Source organism: Myotis nattereri, assembly GCF_964212035.1.
Source record: "Myotis nattereri genome assembly, chromosome: 3".
NCBI lineage: Eukaryota > Metazoa > Chordata > Mammalia > Chiroptera > Vespertilionidae > Myotis > Myotis nattereri.
In genome coordinates, this window is record NC_138077.1 from 53,998,294 (window position 1) to 54,023,424 (window position 25,131).

The 25,131-nt window shown below is 43.6% G+C and overlaps 2 protein-coding genes across 4 annotated transcripts in view; both read left to right on the forward strand.

The window, feature by feature from the left end:
• The window catches only part of DYNLT2B (dynein light chain Tctex-type 2B), a 46,223-nt gene extending 21,213 nt beyond the window's left edge, over positions 1-25,010 (forward strand). Inside the window, exon 6 of the mRNA XM_081085366.1 lies at positions 24,896-25,010. The gene's annotated coding sequence lies outside the window, so the exon portion shown is untranslated. The remainder of the gene's footprint in view (positions 1-24,895) is intronic.
• The window catches only part of PCYT1A (phosphate cytidylyltransferase 1A, choline), a 53,122-nt gene continuing 32,610 nt past the window's right edge, over positions 4,620-25,131 (forward strand). Inside the window, exons 1-2 of one of the 3 annotated variants that reach the window (XM_081085363.1) lie at positions 4,620-4,740; positions 24,896-25,056. In XM_081085363.1, coding sequence (XP_080941489.1) covers positions 24,940-25,056 — 117 coding nt within the window. In that variant the 5' untranslated portion in view covers positions 4,620-4,740; positions 24,896-24,939. Of the gene's footprint in view, positions 4,741-4,831; positions 4,986-23,538; positions 25,057-25,131 lie in introns of those variants that run through there. The other 2 variants (XM_081085364.1, XM_081085362.1) reach the window with 2 other exon arrangements.

Here is a 25,131-nt window from a genome sequence, read left to right on the forward strand (position 1 = left end):
CCCACTGTCCTCATCCATAGGTGCACGATTTTTATCCAGTCTCTTCCCGCATCTCCCACACCCCTTTCCCCCCCAAGAATAGTCAGTCCATTCCCTTTCTATGTCCCTGATTCTATTATAATCACCAGTTCATTCTGTTCATCAGATTATTTATTCACTTGATTCTTAGATTCACTTGTCGATAGATGCATATTTGTTGTTCATAATTTGTATTTTTACCTTTTTCTTCTTCTTCCTCTTCTTAAAGAATACCTTTCAGCATTTTATATAATCCTGGTTTGGTGGTGATGAACTCCTTTAGCTTTTCCTTATCTGTGAAGCTCTTTACCTGACCTTCAATTCTGAATGACAGTTTTGCTGGATAAAGTAATCTTGGTTGTTGGCATTCATCACTTTGAATATTTCTTGCCACGCCCTTCTGGCCTGCAAAGTTTCTGTTGAGAAATCAGCTGACAATCGTATGGGTATTCCCTTGTAGGTAACTGAGTTTCTTTCTCTTGCTGCTTTTAAGATACTCTCTTTGTCTTTTGCTCTTGGCATTTTAATTATGATGTGTCTTGGTGTGGTCCTCTTTGGGTTCCTTTTGTTTGGGGTTCTCTGCACTTCCTGGACTTGTAAGTCTATTTCTTTCACCAGGTAGGGGAAGTTTTCTGTCATTATTTCTTCAAATAGGTTTTCAATATCTTGCTCTCTCTCTTCTTCTGGCACCCCTATAATTCTGATGTTGGTACGCTTGAAGCTGTCCCAGAGGCTCCTTACACTATCTTCGTATTTTCGGATTCTTTTTTCATTTTGCTTTTCCGGTTGGGTGTTTTTTGCTTCTTCGCATTTCAAATCTTTGACTTGATTCTTGCGCTCCTCTGGTCTGCTGTTGGGAGTCTGTATAGTATTCTTTATTTCAGTCAATGTATGCTTAATTTCTAGTTGGTTCTTTATCATAACATCGAGGGTCTCATTAGATTTCTTGTAGATCTCATTAAGTTTATCGGCGGCTTCTAGACAGTTCTTGAAAGACCTTAAAAGTGTGGTTCTGAACTCTATATCTTCCATTGACAATTTTGTCCTGTTTCTTTGTCTCCGCATTTTTTATGCTTTCTTGGTGCACTCCCTAGTGGTCTTTGTGCGCAGTCTTGTTGTAGTTAAGCCTTGATTGTTGTAGTTAATACTGTGGGGATTTGACCTCCAGGGCAACTGGCTGTGAGAGTCAACTGTATCTGCAGTGGGAAAACTTCTGTCCTCTGAGGAGGTGCTAATCTAGCCTTTGCCTGAGGCTATCTGGCAAATGGCTCTGTGCAGGGCTTGGGCGGGACGGGTCGCACAGGATCAACAGGGCGGGCGGAGGGAGCAGTTATGGCTGCTCTCAGTCCCGTCCCCAGAGGCTCTGCCTCTCAGAGTCCCAGCAACCGCTGTAAACCTCGGAGAGAAAGCTGCCCTCGCGTTCCGACCGATGCCAGACAGTCCTGCTTCTCCCGTTTGAGTCTGGGTCCCTAGAGACTCGCCCAGAACTGGAGCTCAGGGCCTGAGCCTCCCTCCCGATTGAAAATGACAACCGCGCCCTCAGCTACCAGCCCGTTCCACACGCACCTCCGCACCTTTGTATTTTCCGCACTGCACCTCCTCTGAGTCTCGGTATGCCGTTCTCTTTCCTTCTAGTTGAAGGATTTCCCCTCAGCCAGCCTTCCTGTGGTTCTGGGTGATGTCCGTTCCGTCCTTTAGTTGTATTTTTGGAGTGGTTGTGCAAGGCAGCATTCTCCGGTGTTTATCTATGCCGCCATCTTGGTTCTCCCATTGTTATTAACTTAATTAGGGTACTCCTAAGGTTTAGGAAGAGCCACATTCAAGGGGCCAAAGAGCTGCATGTGGCTCACGAGCCGCAGTTTGCCGACCACGGGGTTATACCATTGGTTATTTTTGCCATGTCCTTACAAAGGACTGATTATTGCTACTTTTTTACTATTATAAATAACACTGAGGTGAATTTATGCATAAGGTTTTTCCCTACATTTTGAATTTTTTAAAATCTCTGTCATTGTTTTTGTTCAGCTCTTTACACCCTACACCTTACACAGCTTATTAGCTTAGATATGCATTTGTTTTCGCCAGGGTTTTTCCAGTGTCATAGACTTTCTGACAGGGTCTGAGAGTTTCCAAGCTGTGTATAAAATTAGCTCTCCTTTAAGACTCTCCAAAATTATGTTGGTTACTATTCCAGCTTCCATTATCTTTGTAGTGATCTTCTCCATAGAGCCCCGAGTGTCTTCTCCAGCTAGCTGTCCTTATTTGGACCACTGTAGTCTATGAGCTGACAAGGAGGAAATTCTGAGGTATTCTAAATTAAATTATAGCAGCCAGATCGTGCGAGACAGAACAGTTAGCCTGTTAGTAGCTGTGGACCAGCTAACAAAAGTCTGCTCATATTCATATGTCTGTTGGAACTTCAGAGTAATTTCCAGGTGATTACTTCTGCAATTATTCCAAATAATGAGCCTTCCAACTCCAGGAGCCTCCACTTCTGTTTATGCATGAACTTTCTGGACTGTTGCTCACCAGTCCAAAGGAGCGGACGCTTCTTCCTTGCGGGCTCTGCGCCTATCCCAGGGCTGGCACTACCTCACCTTCTCCCACCCCCGCTGCCTATAGCTAATGCAAAGGCTTTCAGACAGCTCACATCTTCCTCCCACGCCTCCACCCCCCAGTTGGTGAATAAAAAACGGCAGCCTGGCCCATGTGGTTCAGTGGTTGAGTGTTGACCCATGAACCAGGAGGTCATAGTTCGATTCCTAGTCAGGGCCCATGCAAGGGCTTTCAGGCTTGATCCCCAGTAGGGGGTGCGCAGGAGGCAGATGATCAGTGTTTCCCTCTCATTGATGTTTCTCTCCCTCTCTCTCTCTGAAATCAATAAAAACAGAATAAAAAACAAAAATGATTGCAAACTCCAGGATGACAGAAATGTATGCTGCTGGTGGTTTGGATTTCATGCACCAAGACTGGTCTTCTTTTTGGCTAAATAAAGCCTTTTTCAAAAAACAACAACAAACAAACCAACTTTCATCTGTGAGAGTTAAGTGTTTGTTTAACAGAGCCTTGTTCAAATAACTGTTTGAAACTCAAAAGAGAAAGGATTGCAATTTTTTTTAAAAAATATATTTTATTGATTTTTTACAGAGAGGAAGGGAGAGGAATAGAGAGTTAGAAACATCGATGAGAGAGAAACATCCATCAGCTGCCTCCTGCACCCCCCCTACTGGGGATGTGCCCGCAACCAAGGTACATGCCCTTGACCAGAATCGAACCCCGGACCCTTCAGTCCGCAGGCCGAGGCTCTATCCACTGAGCCAAACCGGTTAGGGCAAGGGTCGCAATTTAAACCCTTTTTCTCCCTGGAGGCTTCTCAGCAGATGCGGAAGTTTACCCACCTCTTTCTTCTTAGCCACTTTCAAGCATGTAGACGAAAATAAAAACGAATAAACTAATAAAAGTTGTTTTATATATTCCCCCCCTAACATTGGGTATCTACTTGCCTTACATCTATAGAATCTAAAGGGACCCCAGTCCAAGGTTCATTCTGGCAAAGAACACCCTGCATTGTGGTTTTCTACCAGGGGTCCCCCTCCAATCTGCTTATTGACCAAACCAGTCAATCCAAACCAGGAGAGAATTTTTATGAGTTTATTTGGGCTAAACCTACAGCATATGTTGGGAAGCAAGATCTCAACTGCTACTCACAGTAACAGCTTGCAGCTTTTCTGCATTTGAGATTAGGGAGGGAACAGAAGGAAGAGCACGTGAAGGTGGGAGAAAGCCAGCTGGGGGTCGAATTACAGGATAAACCCCTGGGGGTGGCCACGTCAGTAGGGGTCGGCGGTGTGCGAACCTTAGATGCACAGAAACGAGGGACAGGGCTCCCTACGGCAAAAATAAGCCTTTGACTAAAAGTGTTCCGTGCCTGGGGATGGCTGCCCCCATGACCTGCTCGGGAATGTATGAACAGATCAATCGCTCTGTGAGGTTCTTGTCCATAAGACCCCCTTTTCCACACGCTCCCCAAGTAGCCCTCGGCTGATCCCTACGGGTCTTTTTGGGGGGCGCCAACCTGGGTCGGAAGTAACAGGACTGGGCGTCTCCGTGATGCGAGGTTCTTGCTGTCGGGAGGGTTTGGAGCCAGCCGCAGGCGTTTACAGGACCTGGCGGGCGGGCCTCCGTCCCCGCAGACCCGGGAGGGAACCGCAGGCGACGGGGAAGCGGGCGGGCCGGCGGGGCTGCGGCGGAAGGCGTCAGGGCCGTCTGCCCGGTGAGCGCCCGGGGCGAGTGTGCGGCGCCCGGCGCTGGGACAGAGGGGAGGATCTGGACGGTCCGCCGCGGGGAGCTCGGGCTGCGGGGCGGGCGCTGCTCCCTGACGGACGGCCCCCATCGTGTCTCGGGACAGGAGGCCCCCGCCTCCCGCAGCGCCGCGCCGGCCCTGACCCTCGGCCGCCTCCCCGCCGGCCTGGCGCTTCCCGTCGGGCACTCCGTCCGGGGGGCCTCCTTGGAGGCGGAACTACTGCGTCAGGGGCCGGGTTTTTCAGGGAAAAGTGGTGCTCGGATTGACAGAGGGCGGGCAGGGGGCGGGATTTCCGGCCGGCTGTTCCGTCAGGTGCCTTTCCCGGGCGTCTCCCCACCACCTCCTCAGCTTTCCTCGTCCGTGACGCTGCGCCCGGGAGAAACCCGCCGGGACAGGGGCCGCGGGGCCGCGAGCTGCAGGTGGGGGCCCGGCGCGCGCCTCTCCGTGCGGCTCCGTTTGGGGGCGAGCCCGTAGGGCCGGGGCCGCGAGGGCGGAGGAGAGTGGGTCGGTGACAGGAGGGGAGCGTGCGGCAGGGGCTGCGGGGCTGCGGCGACCCGGGCAATGACAGCGCGGGCACCGTGGCCGTGAGGAGCCGCTCGCGAGGGGCTGCGGCCCAGGAGCAGGGGATGCGCAGTGGCCCCGACCCCAGCGAGCAGGACGAGAGGTGGCGAGGGGACTGTGACCCCGTGTGCAGCTGGGGCTGCGTGGGGGCTGGAGCAGGGGCCGGCCATTCGGAGGAGACCGGTCGGTGGAGGGGGGCCGGGAGGGCACTTTGAAGGGAGCCCGAAGCAGCGGCTGCGGGGGGAGACGGGCCGGGGAGCAGTAACTTTGGGGGCCGACAGGGAGGAGAGGGGGACCGCTGACGAGCCGGTGGCACTGTAGGGCTGTGCGCGCGTGGCCGTGACTGGGCAGAGGAGGGCTCCGGTGGAGAGGACACCGGTCAGGGACGGGCCGCCGCCCCGGGTGTAACCCTGCGGACCAGCTCGAGGCTGGGCACGCGCTCCGCACCGAGCCCTCTCGGTGGCTGGGGAGTGTGGCTGGAGGGACAGCGAGTGTCTCCCTCCGTGCACGCGCAGGCTGACCCGGGGAATGCTTCCTGGAGGGGGGGGGGGGGTACCATCCTGCTATTGAATTGTGCCATCCGTTTAGTGGAGGGCACCTGGATTTTAAAAAATAGAATAGAAATGCTCACTGTGCTCACAAAGAAGGGTAAGTATTGCATGCAAGGCGTTTCAGTTCTGTGTATACTAGTGGCCCGGTGCACGGATTCGTGCACATTGAAAGGAAATTAATCGAAAGAAATATTTTAATGTCCCTACCTGCCCTTTCTCTACAGCAGAAGTATCAACCAAATTCACCATCGACAATGACAGATCAAAACACATGCATTCGATCGGTGCCAGTGAGAGCTATATAGATAGATAGATGAGATGGTGATGGAAAATAGATTTCGTATACCTTCAAGTATGTGAAATAAAACGTAGTAAAAAAGCCCGGAAACATTGGGCAACATTGTTTCTGAGCTTTCTTTCAGGTCTGAGAGGCCTTGGTGCTAGGGTTGTTTGCAAGGACAGAAATGCAGCTGGGAAGAGGGGCTCTGTCCTCGAGGCACAGGCTCTGGGAGGCGACTGACCTGGAGAAGGCTCCCCAGATGTAACTGAGGTGACTAGTTAGGACTGAGGATTGAAACTGAGGAGCTCAGTGGTGAGAGCCAGAACTTGCCTATTGCAATAGGGACCGTGACAGCTACAGAGGCAGTGAGGGTAGAGGGGTGGAGAGTTGGAAAAACTGCCAGCACTAGACACTGAGGAAGGGAGAGCCTTGGGACAGGTGGGAACCAGGCTTAGGAGGGAATCGCAGAGAGAGACAGACGGCATTCTGCCAGGAATAAAATGGGAGCAAGGACATAGAACCTTCAGGGCCCTCTTCAGTCTTGGTTCTTAGTGATTCTGCACGCACAGACAATGGCTAGTAAAACGACATCAGTGGAGAATGGAATTGGGTGCAGTCATCAGTGGCCAAGAGATGGCGACCATCCTGGAGAAGAAAGGATGAGTGTGGGAAGGTCTGCACTGGCGACCAGTGCCACATGGGAGAGGCTTTAATGTGGTCAGCATTTCAGCTCAGGGATTTGGACCCTGGAGGCCAGGACTGGCAATGCTGCTATGCCGGGGGTTATTCAGATGATGTTTAGCTGTGGTTTTATTTCCTACTGATTCCCTTTCATGAGGGCTGTCGGTGATGCAGATGAAATGAACTAAAATGAATTACACCACCTCCTCCTCTTTTACAGTCCTTCGTAGAAGGTGCTACTGATGTGCCACCCAATTAAAAACAATCTAATATAATAAGCGTGAGGTAATTTTAGCACCTCCTATACACACACTTCTGCACTTTGTGACAGGGGATAGAGCTCAGAAAGGTTCTTGAATGGGAATGAGTTGGGAATGGGGAGGGAAGCCTTTGTTTAACTTTGAAAACAGTGGATAGTTAAACCCTTTTCTAGAATATTAGATGTTGACTTGGCTTACATTCTACATAACTAAAAGGAACTACTGAAGAAATTCTTTCTAGAACAGAATATATGCTTCAAGGTAGTTGACCATTTAGGCTTGGAGAATGCAGCACTGCCTCTAGGGTGTTTGTGTTTCCTGAATGTAATTATGCTTTTTGACCCACGCTGCTTTGCAAATTCCCTTTGAAAACCAGTGTAACGGCCTGCTTGGTAAAGATCTAATGTTATTCCTTCTTCAGCTTATGATTTCTCCTTCCATAAATAGGTGAGGTTTCATTTTTCTTAGAGACCTCCTCTTTGGAGATTTGATCCCTTGAGGAGAATGATCTAGTCCAGTGGTCGGCAAACTCATTAGTCAACAGAGCCAAATATCAACAGTACAACGATTGAAATTTCTTTTTTTTATTTTATTTTTTTTTAATATATTTTATTGATTTTTTACAGAGAGGAAGGGAGAGAGATAGAGAGTCAGAAACATCGATGGCAGAGAAACACCGATCAGCCGCCCCCTGCACATCTCCCACTGGGGATGTGCCCGCAACCCAGGTACATGCCCTTGACCGGAATCGAACCTGGGACCCTTCAGTCCGCAGGCCGACGCTCTATCCACTGAGCCAAACCGGTTTCGGCTGAAATTTCTTTTGAGAGCCAATTTTTTAAAACTTAAACTATATAGGTAGGTACATTGTTATTAACTTAATTAGGGTACTCCTAAGGCTTAGGAAGAGCCACACTCAAGGGGCCAAAGAGCCGCATGTGAATCGTGAGCCGCAGTTTGCCGACCACGGATCTAGTCATATAGAGCCTTGGATTCAGAAGTCCCCAGTTACTCTATCTGGTGACATTGAGTCACTCTGTGACTGTGGGAAGAATTATTGCTTTCTCTTGTTTTATATTTCCTAACTGTGGCAAAGATAATGGTTTTTCTGGTTAAACAGCCCTTTAAAAATCTGAAATCTGAGTCTACGGCCATACCCCCCTGAACGCGCCCAATCTCGTCTGATCTCGGAAGCTAAGCAGGGTCAGGCCTGGTTAGTACTTGGATGGGAGACCGCCTGGGAATACCGGGTGCTGTAGGCTTTAAAAAAAAAAAAAAAAATCTGAAATCTGTGCACACTCACCAAATTCTGTATGTAGTCTCATGGAGTTTGTAAACCACCAGACCTCGTTCATGATTCCCTTGGGTAGTTGAGTAACTTCTCCATGTTATAAACACTGATGAGAATTAATTTTTTTTCCTGTTATTCTTTTCTGTATTTCTTTTCTTTTTAAAAAAAATATATTTTATTTTTGACAGTATTACAGTGTCTCCCATTTTACCCCCTATACTCCACTCCATCCAGCCCCTACCCCCCCAGTGATAATTAATTTATGAAATATTCATAGAAAAAGCAAGCATAATAATTTATTGCATAACTCTGATCTGAAGCCAGGTCATCTGGTTTTTCTACAGATAGAGATAATCACCTTTCTGAATCAAACAGAAATATGTCACACCAATGTTTGTGTAACCCTAAAATGACCGGAAAGATAAATTTTTTCTAAAAAGTCATGATTTTGGAGGGAATTTTTTCGGTTAGAGAAACCCAAAGTCAGAGTATTTTCTAATTATCAGTGATGACTGTGAGAGTTCTGTTTTGCTCAAGATTGTGGCTGCTTTTTTATTTTTTTACTTTATCATCACATCAGCCACATTAAAGAAACAATGTAACTTAGAAAGGAGAGAGTGAGGAGGTTAGGGCTCAACCCTCCTGCTTATCTGCTCAGAAGGCACCTTCTCTTTCCTAAGCTTAAACCTTTCTGTTGCTAGTCCTCAACTGCCCTTTTCACGATATCCCTGTCAAATGGGTACTTAGACATTGTTTGAAGTTTGATTATTTTTTTTTGTCTTTTCTGTCACATCTCTCTCTCTCTCTCTCTCTCTTATTGAAAGTTGAACATTATATTAGTTTGAAGCTTTCTATGTTTGGACTAGAATTACTACCAATAAAGCCAGTGGAACCCATGGATCTGCTAGGCTGTTATGTCACAATCACAACTATTTGCAAAACAGTTTTAAAGCGAAAGCTGCTAAAAATAGTGACATTTGGTCTTTGCTGTACATTAGAGAGAAAAATGAGTGTATAGAACTTAACAGAAAATAGGTAGTTTTTTAAATCTACAGAGAATTACCTTAGAAGTGATTATATTTGTTTATTTTTTGGCAGAAGTTTTAATTTCTTTGTGTCATGAACTCCTTTGGCAGTATGGTGAGATCTTGTGGACTACTACCTTTTTGGAATAATATTTTAATATGCAAAAAATAAAATAAATAGAATTTTAAGGAAAACATTATGTTGAAATATAGTTATCAAAATATTTTTATGTTTTGTACATAAGTGATATAGCACTTACGTGCTTTTTATTAATATAATGTTTGCATCAGTGGGTCTTATAACTATAATAATTTTTAAATGATCATGTAATAAGTATAACATGATATAAAAATATATCTATTATTTATATTGGTACAAAGTCTGTTATTCTACTAAGTCTTTATTACAGTTGTGGTTATGTTCATAGTTGAAGGAAATGGTGAATTTGTCAGAGGTTAGTTAAAATAAATATATAATTTTGGGGGGGTCCAAATCTCAGGCTCCCTGAATCTATCATAAACCTTGTCTTAAGATATAAATTCCATAACCCACTTTAGAGCGCCATCTAAACATAGGGTTTACCCACTGAACTTTCTAGAGCAGTGGCAGACCAACATCATTCAACTGTAGCAATTATTACAAGTGTCCCTTGTGATTTTTAGGATTATCTCTTTCCTTAAATATCCTGTTGTGTGACCAGGCCAAAGTATAAGCTTTAGTTTGTTCCAGAGCTAACCCAGCGTCTGGCACAGAGTAAGTGCCCACTCAGTGTTGAATAAGGGTTTCTCTGAAGAAATTAGAAAAGGGATCAAGTTCAAAGCTAAAATCTTAGATGTGGCAATTTTCTGGCCTCAAATATTGAAGACATGGAGCTTTGCTTTAAAGGTCATGTTGTGAAATTTACCTTTACATTTAGAGTTTACCAAATTAGGCATTCTTTTGACTTATTTTGTATAGTGTGATATATACAGGTTAGTGACATAAACTGTATCAGAAAATTACAGTACAATTTCTTGAAATCATACTATTCCTAGCAGTGTCCTCCACTTTAGAACTGTTGCATAATCTAGGTAGAATTTGCTACCAAATTATTGATAAACCTGGTCCTGTCTTTATCTAGGATAGGAGTTGGCACACTTATTCAGTAAAGGGCTAGGTAGTAACTTAAAGCTTTGAAGATCATAAGGTTTCTGTGGCAATACTTAACTTTGCAGTTTTAGCACAAAAGCAACCATAGACAGTACATCAGTGAATGAGCATGATCCAATAAAACTTTAATTACAAAAACAGGCAGTGGGCCATTTTTGGCCTGTGAGCTATAGTTTGCTGACCCCTGATCTAGGATATCAGATGGCTCTTGAATCCAGTTCCTCCTCCGCACTATGGATGTAGACATATTCTCCCTCAAGCTTCAAAGGTCTTTACACAAGGGGTCATGTGACTGCACTGCTATCTGTGGGGAGGCTGAGTGTATAGCAGGTGACATGATTAGTGCCAAGAGTTTTAGATGTACTTTAACCTGTGAGTTCACAGAACTTGCCTCTTAGAGCACCACTTTATTAAGCTTTATAATGATAAAAGTTGGCAAAGATCCCAAATATGAAGTATACTTACCCAGCTTTGGAACTGAGCACTGGTATGCCAATAGAAAATTACTGAGCATAAGGTTTAACTGAGGAAGATAATGTAGGACCAGAGATGGGGGAAGCAGGAATAGAACGCAAAGGAAAAATTTATGTCTCCTTTTTTTGCAGTTAGTTCTCTGTAGTACTGTCAAATTTGAGTTAGATTTTTTTTAAACTTGAAGAGTATATGTGATTGCAACTTGCTACTTAGGTTGTTACATCGTTTAAGAAGTAGAGTCCACCTCCTCTTTCACCCTTGGGTGTTTACTAGATCTGCTAGTAATAAGGAGGTAGAGTGGAGGAGTTTGGGTTGGAGTCCCTAAAACTGCACTTATGGGAGCCTTTCATCTTTAAAACATAGGCATATGCATGTCAGTGCCCAGATTTTGTCTCCTTCAGGACATTCCTATTGGAAAAACACTTAATGGATTTATCTTCAGTATCTTCTCACCACACCCCGTCTGCCCTCACGCACATTTCCATTTATTCTCTACTTCCTTAGTAGCAAAGATGATGCATCCAAGCAAGCATCTATTGGAACACTGAAGAATAAAGGAAGTAGTGTGTACTGGGAGGTGAGTCAGCAGAAATGCAGCCAGATTTTGTGAGTAAAAGTCACAGGCACAAAAAAAAAAAAAAAAAAAAAAATCACAGGCACAGTACTGCATTCTGAATCTTGAAAACAATTTGGAGACACTAATGCACTTACTAGGCAGGATGGTTGTTGGTGGGGGTGTTATGTCCATATTTAGAATCTGCTTGAATGGGGAGTTGGAGTGTGAGTGACTAAGATAAGGTGACTTACTAGGGACTGAATAGGTAGCAGTGTTGGAAAGATCAAGCCTTATAAATGCTGCACTCTAACTGCTAGCTCCTTTTGTCTCTCTTTTAATATAGCGTCTTTTGACAACAAACTTTTTTGGAGGATAAACCACTAAGGGAACAGGAAGTTTGGCCTACCCTGATGGACTCATGAGAGAGGCTCTGTATTCTATCTCCAACTACTTTTCATTCTGACTCATCTCACTTTAATTAATGTGGGTGCTATGGCTGGAGGCCAGGATCTACTTGCTAAGTATTAGGCAATTCCCTGCTCTCCACCCCCATTTTGATTTTGTACTGTATTGGCTTTGAGGAGGTGCCATCTTTTTCCAACCTCATTGCCTGCAGGACAAGCTGATATTAAGCCAAAACTTATGTATATGTATTTTACCCCTCTTGAATGGAGATATGTAAAGCCATCTCCATTTTCAGGGCTATCACTGCACCGTTAGTTGAATGGTGTTGGTTGATTACAAAAAGGTGCAGTTATCATAAATGCAGAGTTTGGGAAGTATGATCCTCATGGTTGGAGGTATTCAGTAGTTACTGGGCAATTGTGAATATTGTAAAGGTGCTATGGCTTTAGGTACAGCTACGTTTCAGTATGATGAATAAAAAGCCAACATGTATTTACTATCCTCAGTATGTCCTCATTCTCCCACTACCTTTTCTCAGTAGCAAAGTTAGTATGCCCCAGCAGGCATATATTGGAACTTTAGGGAAACTGAGGGTAATTTATTCCATCACTTTGGGCACTAATTATTAAATTATCCTATATGCTTTTGTGGCGCATAAGTTAGTAGATGTGAGGGAACATGGGGATGGTCTAAGAGAGCCAGTGAAAAATGAAAAAAAACTTGAGAGACCTATAGATTTTAAACTTTGACTTAAAGTGTGAAAATTAGTAATAGTTCCAGAGGAAAGGTCTGAGAGTTAATCTCTATAATTTCTCAATTCTTTTAGGCTTAGTGTGATGGAATGTATGTGACCTTTTGTTTTCATCTCCTACAAGAGTAGAGAAAATAAAGAAGTGTTGTTGTACATTAAAACCCAAAAGTATCAGCTGTGTTTATTCTAAATCCAAGGCCCTTAAGACTTCAGTTTAAATCTAATGTGTAATGTTCAGTTTAAAGTAAATGTAAAATACAATGTAAGACAAAAGTCATCTTTAGAAAACAGAACAACCATATGAAGCGGATAAGGAATAGTGTAAGCAGACAAGGAAAAAAACTTTTGAGAAGATGAGATCTTTGTTACACCATCTTTGATACACTTATAAATTGACAAGTACTTGACCTCTATCCACCAATGATGTTTTATTGAATTTTATACTTGGAACCTGTATAGTTTTGTGAATCAATGTCACCCCAATAAATTCAATACCCCCCCCCAGTAATGTATGTAGCGCCTTTCAAAATTTCAACGCAGTTTTCTGTACTTACTGTATTTATTTAAATAGTTATTGACTGCCTACTGTGTTCCAGGAATCATTACTACATATTGCAATTATGAACTGCAAGTGATAAAAAACCCAGCTTAACTGACTTAAGCAAAAAAGGGGAATGTATTGGTTGGCATGATTAGTTCAGGGTCTCACTTTTCTCATCAGCTTTGCTTTCTCTCTTGACTATTTTGAAAAAGGCTCTCCTGATTATACGTTGGCCACTAGATTGGCCTAGATTGTTCCTAGAGCCATGTCTCCAGATTCAAATCTACAAAGAAGTGATAAACTTCATCCAAGCATTCCCATCTGGTGAGTCCTGAGAGTCACTCTGATTGGACTAACTCACGTCACCTGTCACTGCCTCACTCTTCCTACCAGTGAAAAGCAAGTCACAGGTGCTGTGCACACACAGGGGAGCAGATTACACAAGGGCATGAATACCAGGAATATAGAACCAGAAGTCTTGGGGCCATATTAAAGTCTGCCTACCACACTTGGTTCTATTTTTTTAAAAAAAAAAGAGGAAAAAAAGGTATTTTTCTTTGGTAGTTATAACCTATTAATGGGATGAAACTCAGTGGTTGCTGATAAACAGATGTCTTAAACATTTCCCTTCTATAAATTTAAACTTTGTCCTCTGTGGGTCTCTTCTGCAAGTGAAAGGGGGGGAGATGCATCTTTTAAATATTAGTTTGAAACTGGTTTGTAAACTGACCGATGTCTGCACAGTGCTGATTTTTATGACAGTCCAAGGCCACCTCCTATCGTTTCAGGTAATATCACCCCATGCAATAGGCAGCCAACATAAATCTACTCAATTTTTCAACCTGCCTTTCTAGGAGACAGCCTTCTGGGGAATATTTTCAGAATAAATGTCCTTTATGCATAATCACATGATGCTCTGTCATTTTGGGAAGAGAGCCAATATTATAACAAGTTGCCAGGAAGTCCTGGCTGGTGCAACTCAGTTGGTTGAGCTTTGTCCTGTGCCCTGAAAGGTTGCCGATTCAATTCCCAGTTAGGGCATATACCCAGGTTGCGGGTTCAATCCCTGGTTGGGGTGCATGTGGGAGGCTGCTGATCGATGTTTCTCTCTCACATTGATGTTTCTCTCTCTCTCTCCCTTCCTTTCTCTCCTAAAATCAATAAAAACTTTTTAAAAAAGTTGCCAGGGAAAAAATGGATCACAGCAAAATAACCTGGGCATTTAACCAGCCTGTGAGTTTGGCGTGCTTGATGTTCATGTCCCTTTAGCAGAGATCTGACTTTTATTGTCACTCTTTGCCTAGCCAGTATTTTAGTGGTTCCATTTGCTTCTGGAAACTCCAGCCCCATATTATGGTGTTGTCAGGTCAGAAGCAGTACTAAGGAGTGGCTTGGAAGGAGAACCAAGAATCTCCATTACTGCCGTATTCCACCTTCCCATTATCACTGCCCTTTTCTTGATATGAACAGTTGATGTTTTCTCAGACTTATGTAAAGTGCTGTGTCAACTGGGCTCCAGGACAAGACTTCTACCCTTCCAACCAGATTGCTGCCCCTCCCACCAGCGCCTCCTGTTGAGAGGTTCTGGGACTCCTTCCATTTCAGGCTATCAGCTAAGAGAGATTTGGAAGCACTTCTTTACGCTTGCCATAGAATTCAACGGGGGAAAAGTCATTTTAAATATTGTCTGAAGGACAGATGTGAACTAGCTGCTTCCCAGACCCAGGCAACCAGTTTGGTTTCTTCTCTAAAAGCTGGTTGCTGTCAAACTCTCCAGGTTTCCTGGATCAAAGAAACAGAAATCAGAACCTGTAAGTGTTGACCCAGATAAACACAGCAACTTTGATCAGTTACGTATGAATAAATCAGAAATTCATGGTTTTAATTCCCTTTGAAATAGCCACACACTTAGAGATTATGGGGAGAAGGTATTTGGCAGAATACACTTGAAGAGTTGCCAGCCATATAATGCTTGAAAAATATCCAGATAGAGTTTACCAAACCCCAAAGCAGCCAGGTTTGCTCATCTCCACAATAAAAAAAGTTAAGGTTTTTATCTATTGACTTGAACTTACTAAAGAAAAAAATAATTTTAGAGTTGAAACTAACGTTTCTTTGGAAAACTGACTTCCTACTGCCTAATTATTGCTGAGATATCTGTGTGATATTGCATGTCTAATGCATGACATGTAATAATACCCAACGGTGGAGTTTGCAAATAGAAATAAAGGATCTTATGAAGAGAACAGGGACCAGTTAGCCTCATTAGGTTAAGCAAACACAAGGCCAATAAGCAAGGCCAAAGCTGCCTCAGGACTTAAAATCGCTTTCCAAAGAGTCCAATGTAGAAAGTATACAGTAGACACACTCTTGAAGTTCTGAAAAAAAGAGGTACTCAAATAATAGTGATCATTATTGTTTTTTGTTGTTATTGCTATCATTAGATACCTAGCATATATTTAAAACTGTACTATGTTCTGTGCTAAATCCTTTGCGTATACTGAGGGTATTTTTTCCATTGATTTTTAGAGAGAGTGGAAAGGAGGGAGGCAGTGGGAGAGAGAAAGAGAAACATCAATGTGAGGGACACACATTGATTGGTTGCCTTCTGCACACACCCTGACCGGGACTAGGGATTGAACCTGCAACTCAGGTACATGCCCGTGACCAGGAATCTAACCCAAGATCCCTCAGTGCGTGAGCCAGCCCTCCTACCATTGATTCAAACTGGCCAGGGCTGTTTGTGTGACGTTTTAATAAAATTCCTGATCAGAATCTGCTTGGCACAGTGTAGCACATGACCAGAGTTCAAACAAGTGATTTTGATTAAATTCACGTATGACCATATTATTACTAGGCAGCATAATGTTAAGTTCACAGACACTAGAGCCAGAATGCATGGGTTCAAATCTGTTTTTGCCCTGTCCTAGGTGTGTGACCTTAGGCAAGTCATTTAACCTAGCTGTGCCTCAATTTCCTCATCGGCAAAAAAGGGATAGTAGTACTACTTACCTCATTGAATTGTTGTGAGAGCTGTTATTTAATATATGCTAAAGGTTTATAACTTCCTGGCACATAGGATGCACTCTGTAAGTATTAGCTATCCTTATTTTCATTGATAATATCATAATAATTTTTAGGGCAGTGCTAGAGACATGTGAATCAAACCTGTACAGTGAGTCAGGTTTAAATCAGATTGAATACCCTAACTCATTAAGAATTCTAAATATATTCTCTATTCTGTTTTCTAAAGAGTATTAAGAGTGGCCTGGCTGGTGTGGCTCAGTGGTTGAGCATCAACCTATAAACCAGGAGGTCACAGTTCAATTCCCAGTCAGGGCACTTGCCAGGTTTGCAGACTTGATGCCCAGTAGAGGGCATGCAGGAGGCAGCCAATCAATTATTTTCTCTCATCATTGATGTTTTTATCTCTCCCTCTCCTTCTTCTCTGAAATCAATTAAGATATATATATAATATATATATATATATATTATATATATATATTAAAAGAGTATTAAGAGTGGATCTCAATGGGGAAAGAGGGTTCTAGTGGATTTTCAAAATTGGTGTGTGATGACATACATCTATCCTGATCAGTACTTTCAACAGTGACTTGTATGGAGATATAAAAACCATGCCTTTCAAGTTTATAGATTATATACAGTTGTGATAAATAGTGAATATGATAGATGGTAGTCAGTATTTGAAAAAAATTTTTAAACAGATTGGTACAAACAAAATGATCAACTAAATTGTACTTTAACAGGATTATGACCAACAAGATGAATAAATGTATTGTTTTAATCCTCACCTGAGAATATGTTTTTATTGATATTTTAGAGAGAGAGGAAGGGAGAGAGAAACATTGATCTATTGTCTCCTGTATGTGCCCTGACTGGGGATCAAACCTGCAACCTAGGTATGTGCCCTGACTGGAAATTGAACCCACAGACTTTTGGCAGAGACAACACTTCAACCAACTGAGCCACCCAGCCAGGGCTAAATGTATTCCTTTTTTTAAGTTGAATTTATTGGGGTGATAGAAATAATATACCTATGTCAGAGGGTTGTGAATATTAAGAACGTTTTAATATTTTTAAAGTGTTTAAGCATACAGGTGTTCTATAAGTGCTCACTGTTAGGAGTAGGAGTAGTAATGTTTCTTTGTCGTAATTTAACAACACACTATAGAAGAGTTCTTGCTACAACAGTGATTCTTAAATGGGATCAGGGTAGAAATAGGGGAGATATAGCATACTTCATATTTTACCACACTTTGACATTAAGAATGTACTATTAAAAAAATATATGTATTTTTATTGATTTCAGAGAGGAAGGGAGAAGGAGAGAGATAGAAACATTGATGATGAGAGAGAATCATTGGTCAGCTGCCTCCTGCACGCCCCCTACTGGGGATCGAGCCCACAATCAGGGCATGTGCCCTTGACTGGAATTGAACCTGAGACCCTTCAGTCTGCAGACTGATGCTCTATCCACTGAGCCAAACCAGCTAGGGCAGAGTGTACTTTTTATAATAATAATCATAGGGGGGAAACTTGACAAAATCTTTTTTGATAGAGAGGATACATAGAAGACTTTAAGGCAGATGATAACTATTACTACTAAGTAATAATAGTAGCTAATATTTATAAGCACTTACTGTGTGCCAAGCATTGAACTGAGGTTTTACATGGATAATCCCATTTAAACCTGATTTGTTAAGTGATGCAACTAATGGTTGGACAGATTAAGGAATTTGTCCAAGTTCTCATGGCTTGTAAGTGGTAGAGATGGGATTCATACTTGGATAATCTGACTTTTAATTATTATACTATGTTGATGGAGTGATGTTAAAGAGTTTTACATTTCTCAAAATGGAGCATAGATAAAAAACATTGATTAATATTGCCACAGACATTTGGTTAGAGGTGTTTATATAAGGCAAATGGAGAGATTTTGTTGAAGAATGTATGTACTTAACTGAAAGACAGATAAAACATATTAGTATTACTATTATTTATAAACTAGAGGCCCGGTGCACAAAAATTTGTGCACTCGGTGGGGAGGGGGGTCCCTCAGCCCCGCCTGTGCCCTCTCGCAGTCTGGGACCCCCTCGGGAGATAATGACCTGCTGCCTTAGGCCTGCTCCCGGGTGGCAGAGGGCAGGCCCAATCCCTAGGTGCAGCCCCTGGTCGGGCTTAGAGCAGGGCTGATTGAGGAGTTGGGGCGCCGCCCTTGTCATGCACAGAGCAGGGCGGATTGGGAGGTTGCGATGCCACCCTCAGTCACGCTCAGGGTAGGGCCGATTGGGGGGTTGGGGTGCCACCCCCTGTCACACACAGAGCAGGGCCAATCGGGGTTGGGGCGCTGCCCCCTGTCACTCACAGAGCAGGGCCCATCAGGGGGGTTGGGGCTCCGTACCCTGTCACACACAGAGCAGGGTCGATCAGGGGGTTGGGGAGCTCCCCACTGTCATGCACAGAGCAGGGCCCACCAGGGGGTGGGGAGCTCCCCCCTGTCACTCACAGAGTAGGGCCGATAGGGGAGTTGGGGCACCGCCCCCTGTCACACACAGAGCAGGGCGGATCAGGGGGTTGGGGCGCCACACCCTGTCACACTCAGGGCAGGGCCGATGGGGAGGTTATGGCTCTACCCCATCACACACACAGCAGGGCCCGTGGGGTGGGGGGGTTGGGGCGCCGCCCTCTATCACCCACAGAGCAGGGCTGATCAGGGGGTTGGGGCGCTGCCACTGTCACACTCAGGGCAGGGCCGATGGAGAGGTTATGGCTCTACCCCATCACACACAGAGCAGGGCCAGTGGGGCGGGGGTGGTTTGGGGCGCCGCACCCTGTCACACACAGAGCTGCAGGGCGATGAGGGGGTTGGGGAGCTCCCCCCTATCAGGCACAGAGCAGGGCTGATCAGGGGGTTGGGGCGCCTTCCCCTATCATGAACAGAGCAGGGCGGATAGGGAGGTTGTGGCCCCGCCCCCTGTCACACACAGAGCCGCAGAGCGATCAGGGGGTTTGGGCGCTGCCCCCTGTCACGCTGATCCCGGTGCCGGAAGGCCTTGTGGCTCTGCTGATCCTGGTGCTGGGAGGCATATTACCCTTTTACTTTATAGGATAGAGGCCTGGTGCACGGGTGGGTGCCAGCTGGTTTGCCCTGAAGGGTGTCCTGGATCAGGGTGGGGGTCCCCACTGGGGTGCCTGGCCAGCCTGGATGAGGGGATGATGGCTGTTTGCAGCTGGTCACACACCCTTCAGGGTGGGGGTCCCCACTGGGGTGCCTGGCCAGTCTGGGTGAGGGGCTGAGGGCTGTTTTCAGGCTGGCGGGTGACTGAAGCTCCCAACTGCTCCTTTTTTTCTTTTTTTTCTTTTTATTCTGGGCCAGCTTTAGTTCTGAGGCTTGGCTCCAGCTCTTAGGCCTCCGCTGCTGAAAGCAGGTATCTGGTTTGTTTCGGTTCTATAATCGAAACACTGTTTCAACTCCAGCTCTGAGATCCTGGCTGGCTGAAAGCAGGTTTCTGGGGTTTTGTTTAGCTTCTATATTTGTAACAATGTTTCAAACTGCAAGCTCAGAGGCCGGCAGCGGCAGGTGGGGAACGTTGGAGTCCGCCGTCACTGTAGCAAGCCTCCTGTTCGCTTCAAGCTGCCTGGCTGCCGGCCGCCATCTTGGCTGGCAGTTAATTTGCATATTGCCCTGATTAGCCAATGGGAAGGGTAGCGGATGTATGGCTAATTACCATGTTTCTCTTTTATTAGATAGGAAGGCTATTGTAATATGTTAATAATATGGTTGCCTTGATTATTTTTCTGTTCTGAATTTTACTCTAGCTTTAAATAGCTAGTCAGACAACTCCTTTCTCTTGCCTCAAATCCTCATTGTGATATTTTATATCTTTGTATGATTTTTTTAATCTAGTGGAATAGATCCAGTGTCACAAGATCTAGCAACCCCAGGTATTAATTTGGCTTTCAAATATCTTTAAAACCATGCTGGTAGTATTTTAACACTTGGAAGGAAAGCCTTTGCGTATCCTATATAATAAAGAGCTAATATGCTAATTAAACCAGAGAGTGGACTGACCTTCCAGAACAACCTTCTGGAATGACCAGTGGGTGGGTGGCAGGGCTGAAGGGCCGCGAGGCAGCTGAGCCTGAGAGGGCCTACTCTTGTACGAATTTCATGCATTGGGCCTCTAGTATAGTATAATGATATTCACCATGTGTTTGGTTGGTTAAGTTGAATCATATGACAAGATGGCTCAATACTTCAAGAAGTAAACAGTTAAAAAGCAAAGCAAATTTATGTTATTTATATTTTACCACAATATCTTCCTATATAATAAAAGGCTAATATGCAAATCAACCGAACAGCAGAACGACTGGTCGCTGTAATGCACACTGACCAACAGGGGGCAGATGCTCAATGCAGGAGCTTCCCCTGGTGGTCAGTGCACCCCCACAGCCAACCTCTTGCAGCCAGCCAACTTCCCACAGCCCCTCTCCCTGTGCCAGCCTCCTGTGGCCCCTCCCCCCGGCGGCCAACCTCCTGTGGCCCCGATCGGCCCCAATTGGTCCTGATAACCCGCCAGGCCAAGGGACCCCACCCGTGCACAAATTTATGCACTGGGCCTCTAGTAAAAAAATAAAACAAACAAAAGAGCAAAGCATAAGTTATCCCTTCCTCCAAACACACAAAGAGAGCAAAGATTTCTGAGAAATTCCTATAAACATGCCTTTGGACATATTAAATAGTTTACTATTAAACATTAAGGAATTTTAACTTAGAGTTATAGAAAACTAGAGGCTTGGTGCACAAAATTTGTGCACTTGGTTGGGGGAGTGGGGTTAGTCCCTCAGCCCAGCCTGCACCCTCTCATAGTCTGGGAGCTTGCAGGGAGCAGGCCTAAGCTGTCAGTCGGACATCCTTAGCAGTTGATTTGCATATTAGCCTTTTATCCCTGCAGGATCAGGCTGAAACTGACTCTCTGACATCCCCTGAGGGGTCCTGGATTGTGAGAGGGCGCAGGCCAGGCTGAGGAGCCCCACAGGTGCATGATCGGGACCGGGGAGGGACACGGGAGGTTGGCCAGCTGGGGAGGGACCATGGGACGGCCCTAGGGCATGTCCGGCCCATCTCGCTCAGTCCTAATTGGCTGGGTCCCAGCAGCAAGCTAGCCTGCTGGTCGGAGCATCTGTCCCCTGGTGGTCAGTGCACGTCATAGCAAGTGGTTGAGTGGCCTTAGCATATCATTAGCATATTATGCTTTGATTGGTTGAATGGATGACCGGACACTTAGCATATTGGGCTTTTAGTATATAGGATAACATGAAAATATGACATGGCATTTACTCCATGTTTATTATGACACCCTTAAAATGTTTGTAAAAATACAGGTGCCTTTAAAATACTACCTATTTGTAATGTCAGAAGAGGGAGGAGCAGATATTAAAGAATTCTTTATTGCTTAAGATAAAAGCTTATCAGGAAACCCTAGCAAAACTACCCAGTAGGAAAGATCTGCTATAGCTGACAAATCAGGCAACCTCTGAGCCAATGGCCACGTCAGTTCTATTTGATTGGTCCTTGGACCTTGTTTACCTTTAAGTAACTGTGACCTTTTATTCCACTGTTCAGTTCGGCTGGCCTGACTTAAGTGTAAAAAACACATAAGGGACCTATGCTGTAGAGAGAATGTTCTTGGTAGAAAGAAGCAACAGTAATGATGAGACAACTTCTTTTTAAAAATCTTAGCTTTCTGGAAAATAGCAGATTATAGTGGTAAGGACTTTGGAATTAGACAAGCCTGAATTTAAATCCTGGCTCTTCTACTTACTAGCTGTGTGACCTCTTAGGTTGCTCAACTTCCCTGATCCTTAGTTTTCTCATTTGTAAATTGGGGCTAATAATAACTGTGTGTGTGTGTGTGTGTGTGTGTGTATATATATATATATATTTATATATATATATATGTATGTATGTATATATGTATATATGTATTAATTTGCCTATCACAGTGCCTGGCAGATGGTAAGTATTAAAAAAAGATAGCTATTATTATGACTGTTGCTGTTAACTTCCTTGCAAGATATTTAGATTACTAGACATACTTCTTAGAATGTATGCATCATGTATTCTGATTTAAAGAGTCAGGAGGAGAGGGAATCAGTTTCTAGAGATCCCAAGAGACAATCTTATATGAGGGCCTATTTGTGTAGAAATTGTTAACAAGCATTTTAAAAATTAAACTTTTTATTTTGAAATAAAAGTAAAGCCTATAGAAAAGTTGTAAGAATATTAAAATGAACCCCTTTATGCCCTGCCTAGATTCATACATTGATAACACTGGCCATATTTGCTTTACCTACTTTATATGTAATGTAATATGATGTACATATATTTCTTCTTTTTTTTCTGCTAAGAGTAAGTTGCAGAGATCATGACCTTTTATCCCTAGATACTTCAGCATTTTTCTCTAAAAACAAGGACAGTCTTTTCCATAGCACACTGTAAAGTCAAATCAGAGAAGTTAAACATTGATGTCTATTATTTGATATACAATTCATATTCAAATTTTATTTATTGTCCTAGTAACTATTCTTTGTAACAATTTCCCCCCCAATTAAGAATTAATTTTAGAGAGAGGAAGGGACAGAGATAGAGAGATGAACATCGATTAGCTGCCTTCTGCACGTCCCTGCACGTCCATGCAACCGGGGCATGGACACTGACTGGGAATTGAACCAGTGACCTCTTGATTTACAGGCCCACATTCAACCACTGAGCCACACTGGCCTGGCTCTTTGGTCTCTTTTAACCTGGAGCAGTCCTTCAGCCCTTTATTGTTTTTCATGATTGAAATTTTTTGAAGAACACAGGCTTGTTTTGTACACTGTCCTTTAATTAAGGTTTGTCGGCTTATTCCTCATAAATCCATACAGGTTATGCATTTTGGGCAGGTAGTGTATCCTTAGTGCCTCACACAAGGAAGCATTCATTATTGGTTATGTTAATTAACTTTGATCACTTAGCTAAGAGATTTTTTAAAATATATTTCTTTATTGGTTTCAGAGAGGAAGGGAGAAGGAGAGAGAGATAGAAACATCAATGATGAGAGAGAACCATTGATCGGCTGCCTCCTGCATGCCCCCTACTGGGGAGCCCACAACTTGGGCATGTGCCCTTGGTTGGAATTGAACCTGGGACTCTTCAGTCCGCAAGCCGACGCTCTAGCCACTGAGCCAAACCGGCTAGGGCAACTAAGAGATTTTTTCACTAAAAAGGTAACTTTCCCTTTGTAATTAATAAATAATCTGTGGGGAGATACTTTGAAACTGTGTAAATATCCTGTTCCTCAACAAACTTTTCCCCAATGGTTTTAGAATTCTAAAGAGCTTTTTTACATCATAAACACGTGGTTTCCTCACCTTGGTTGAGAACTTCTGGAGAAAACAGTTTTTACTTTAAAAAATTATGTCGAGTACCTTGAACACAGTAAGTACTTAATATATTGACCACCTGAGCTTGAGCTGCCTGTCACTAGATTGCTGATTACATTTCTCCAATGGTTTTGTCTGCTTACCCTGAGAAGAATTTAGCAGATATTTACAGAGAAGTCTTGTCATAATGCAAGTTAGAAGTGGTCACTAAATGGACCGATTAGGCATTGTTAGCAGTGAGATGGGAGCAGCAACACTGACCTGGATATTTTGAAAGAATACTTAATAACAACAATGAAGAAAAGCTCTGATTATCATCACTGGAAAAACTTGTTAAATGTATAGTATCTTTCCATTTTAATTTGCATTTGTGATGAAGGGAAGTTTCTGGGTGGTGTTCATCTTTCACTTTAGACTCACATTTTTTTACGTCAGCCTAATACTTCGGGTGTCACCATCAGTCTCTAAGAATTAGGTCAGGTTTCTTGTAGATCTTGTCACATTGCCACTTGGAATTTAGCTGGAGGAAAGAAAGTAAGGCACAATTGCTGTTGTTTAGATGAACATCTTATTCAGGAAGGCTTTTTGGAGTCAGTGAGGCAGAGTAGAATGTCCTCATTCTGTCTAGCACTTGTTTTGTTTTCCTCCTCTGCTCTGAGGATCTTTCTTCCGTCTTTCACTGTGCGTATCTTGGGCAGAGAAGGCAGCTGATCATTAAAATTCCTCTATCCCCAATTTCTGGCTGATGCCTAAAATTTCATCAGTGCCAAGAAATTAATTTGTTTGCGTAAATTACGTTACCCAAAGCAGATCCTTGCTGGGAATTGGAGAGGTAGCACAAGCCAATATCTAAATATGAAATATCAAACATTCAGAACTTTTATATAATAGATAGTTGCTAGAAGCTCTCCGCAAAATGAGACAGTAATGACTTTTTTTCCTGGGGCAAGGAGAAACCTGGTTGGGGTTTTAATAGTTGGGGACTCTGAGCAAATTTAAGGTGCTTGCGACTCTGAAAGAGGAAGGGAAAATGATTATTAAAGAAGGAAGAGGAAGGATATTTAAAAGTTACAATACACTTACACCACAATTTCCATAGATCCCTGGTGGAGTGGTGTCTGAAATCTACAGAGCATTTAGAGTTAAGAAATCCATGCTTTGTTAAACCAGGAATTGGTGATAACCAATCCTTTAAAAAAAGGCTCTTTCCCCCATCTGCACCAAAGACATAACTTTTACATTTCCTTGCAATGGTCATACCTCCAGGTGTCCTAAAGGGTATTGTTAAAGCTGTATAACAAACTTTCTCAGCGAAGTTATTTCAACCTTTTGCATGCAGTCAGGATGTGGAATTAGTAGGTAATATGCAGGCTTCATTGGTCAAGGGAAATAAGTTCCAAGGTCAGGTGATTAATTGTGGCCTTTGTTCCACAGAGAGTCAATTTAGAGTTTCTACTAGAGCCTGTGTTTATGAAGCTTTGTTTTGCCAGATGCAGTTGGCTCTTCTTTGGGAAATATGTGCCATGGAATTGATCTTTTGCTGAGTATATCTGTGTTAACATCTCTGAAATACTGGTGACAGACTTTTTTCTCCCCCAGTGAGAAAAGATTCTTTTTCACTTTCTATGACCGGTTAAAAGAAGATGGATGCACAGAATTCAGCCAAAGTCAACACAAGAAAAAGGAGGAAAGAGGCACCTGGACCCAATGGGGCAACAGAGGAAGATGGGATTACTTCCAAAATGCCACGCTGTGCAGTTGTAAGTAAGGAAGAGTTTTCTGTGTTGTACATTTAATCTGGCAGGGGGAAGGTAGAAAACTGATATAACATTACA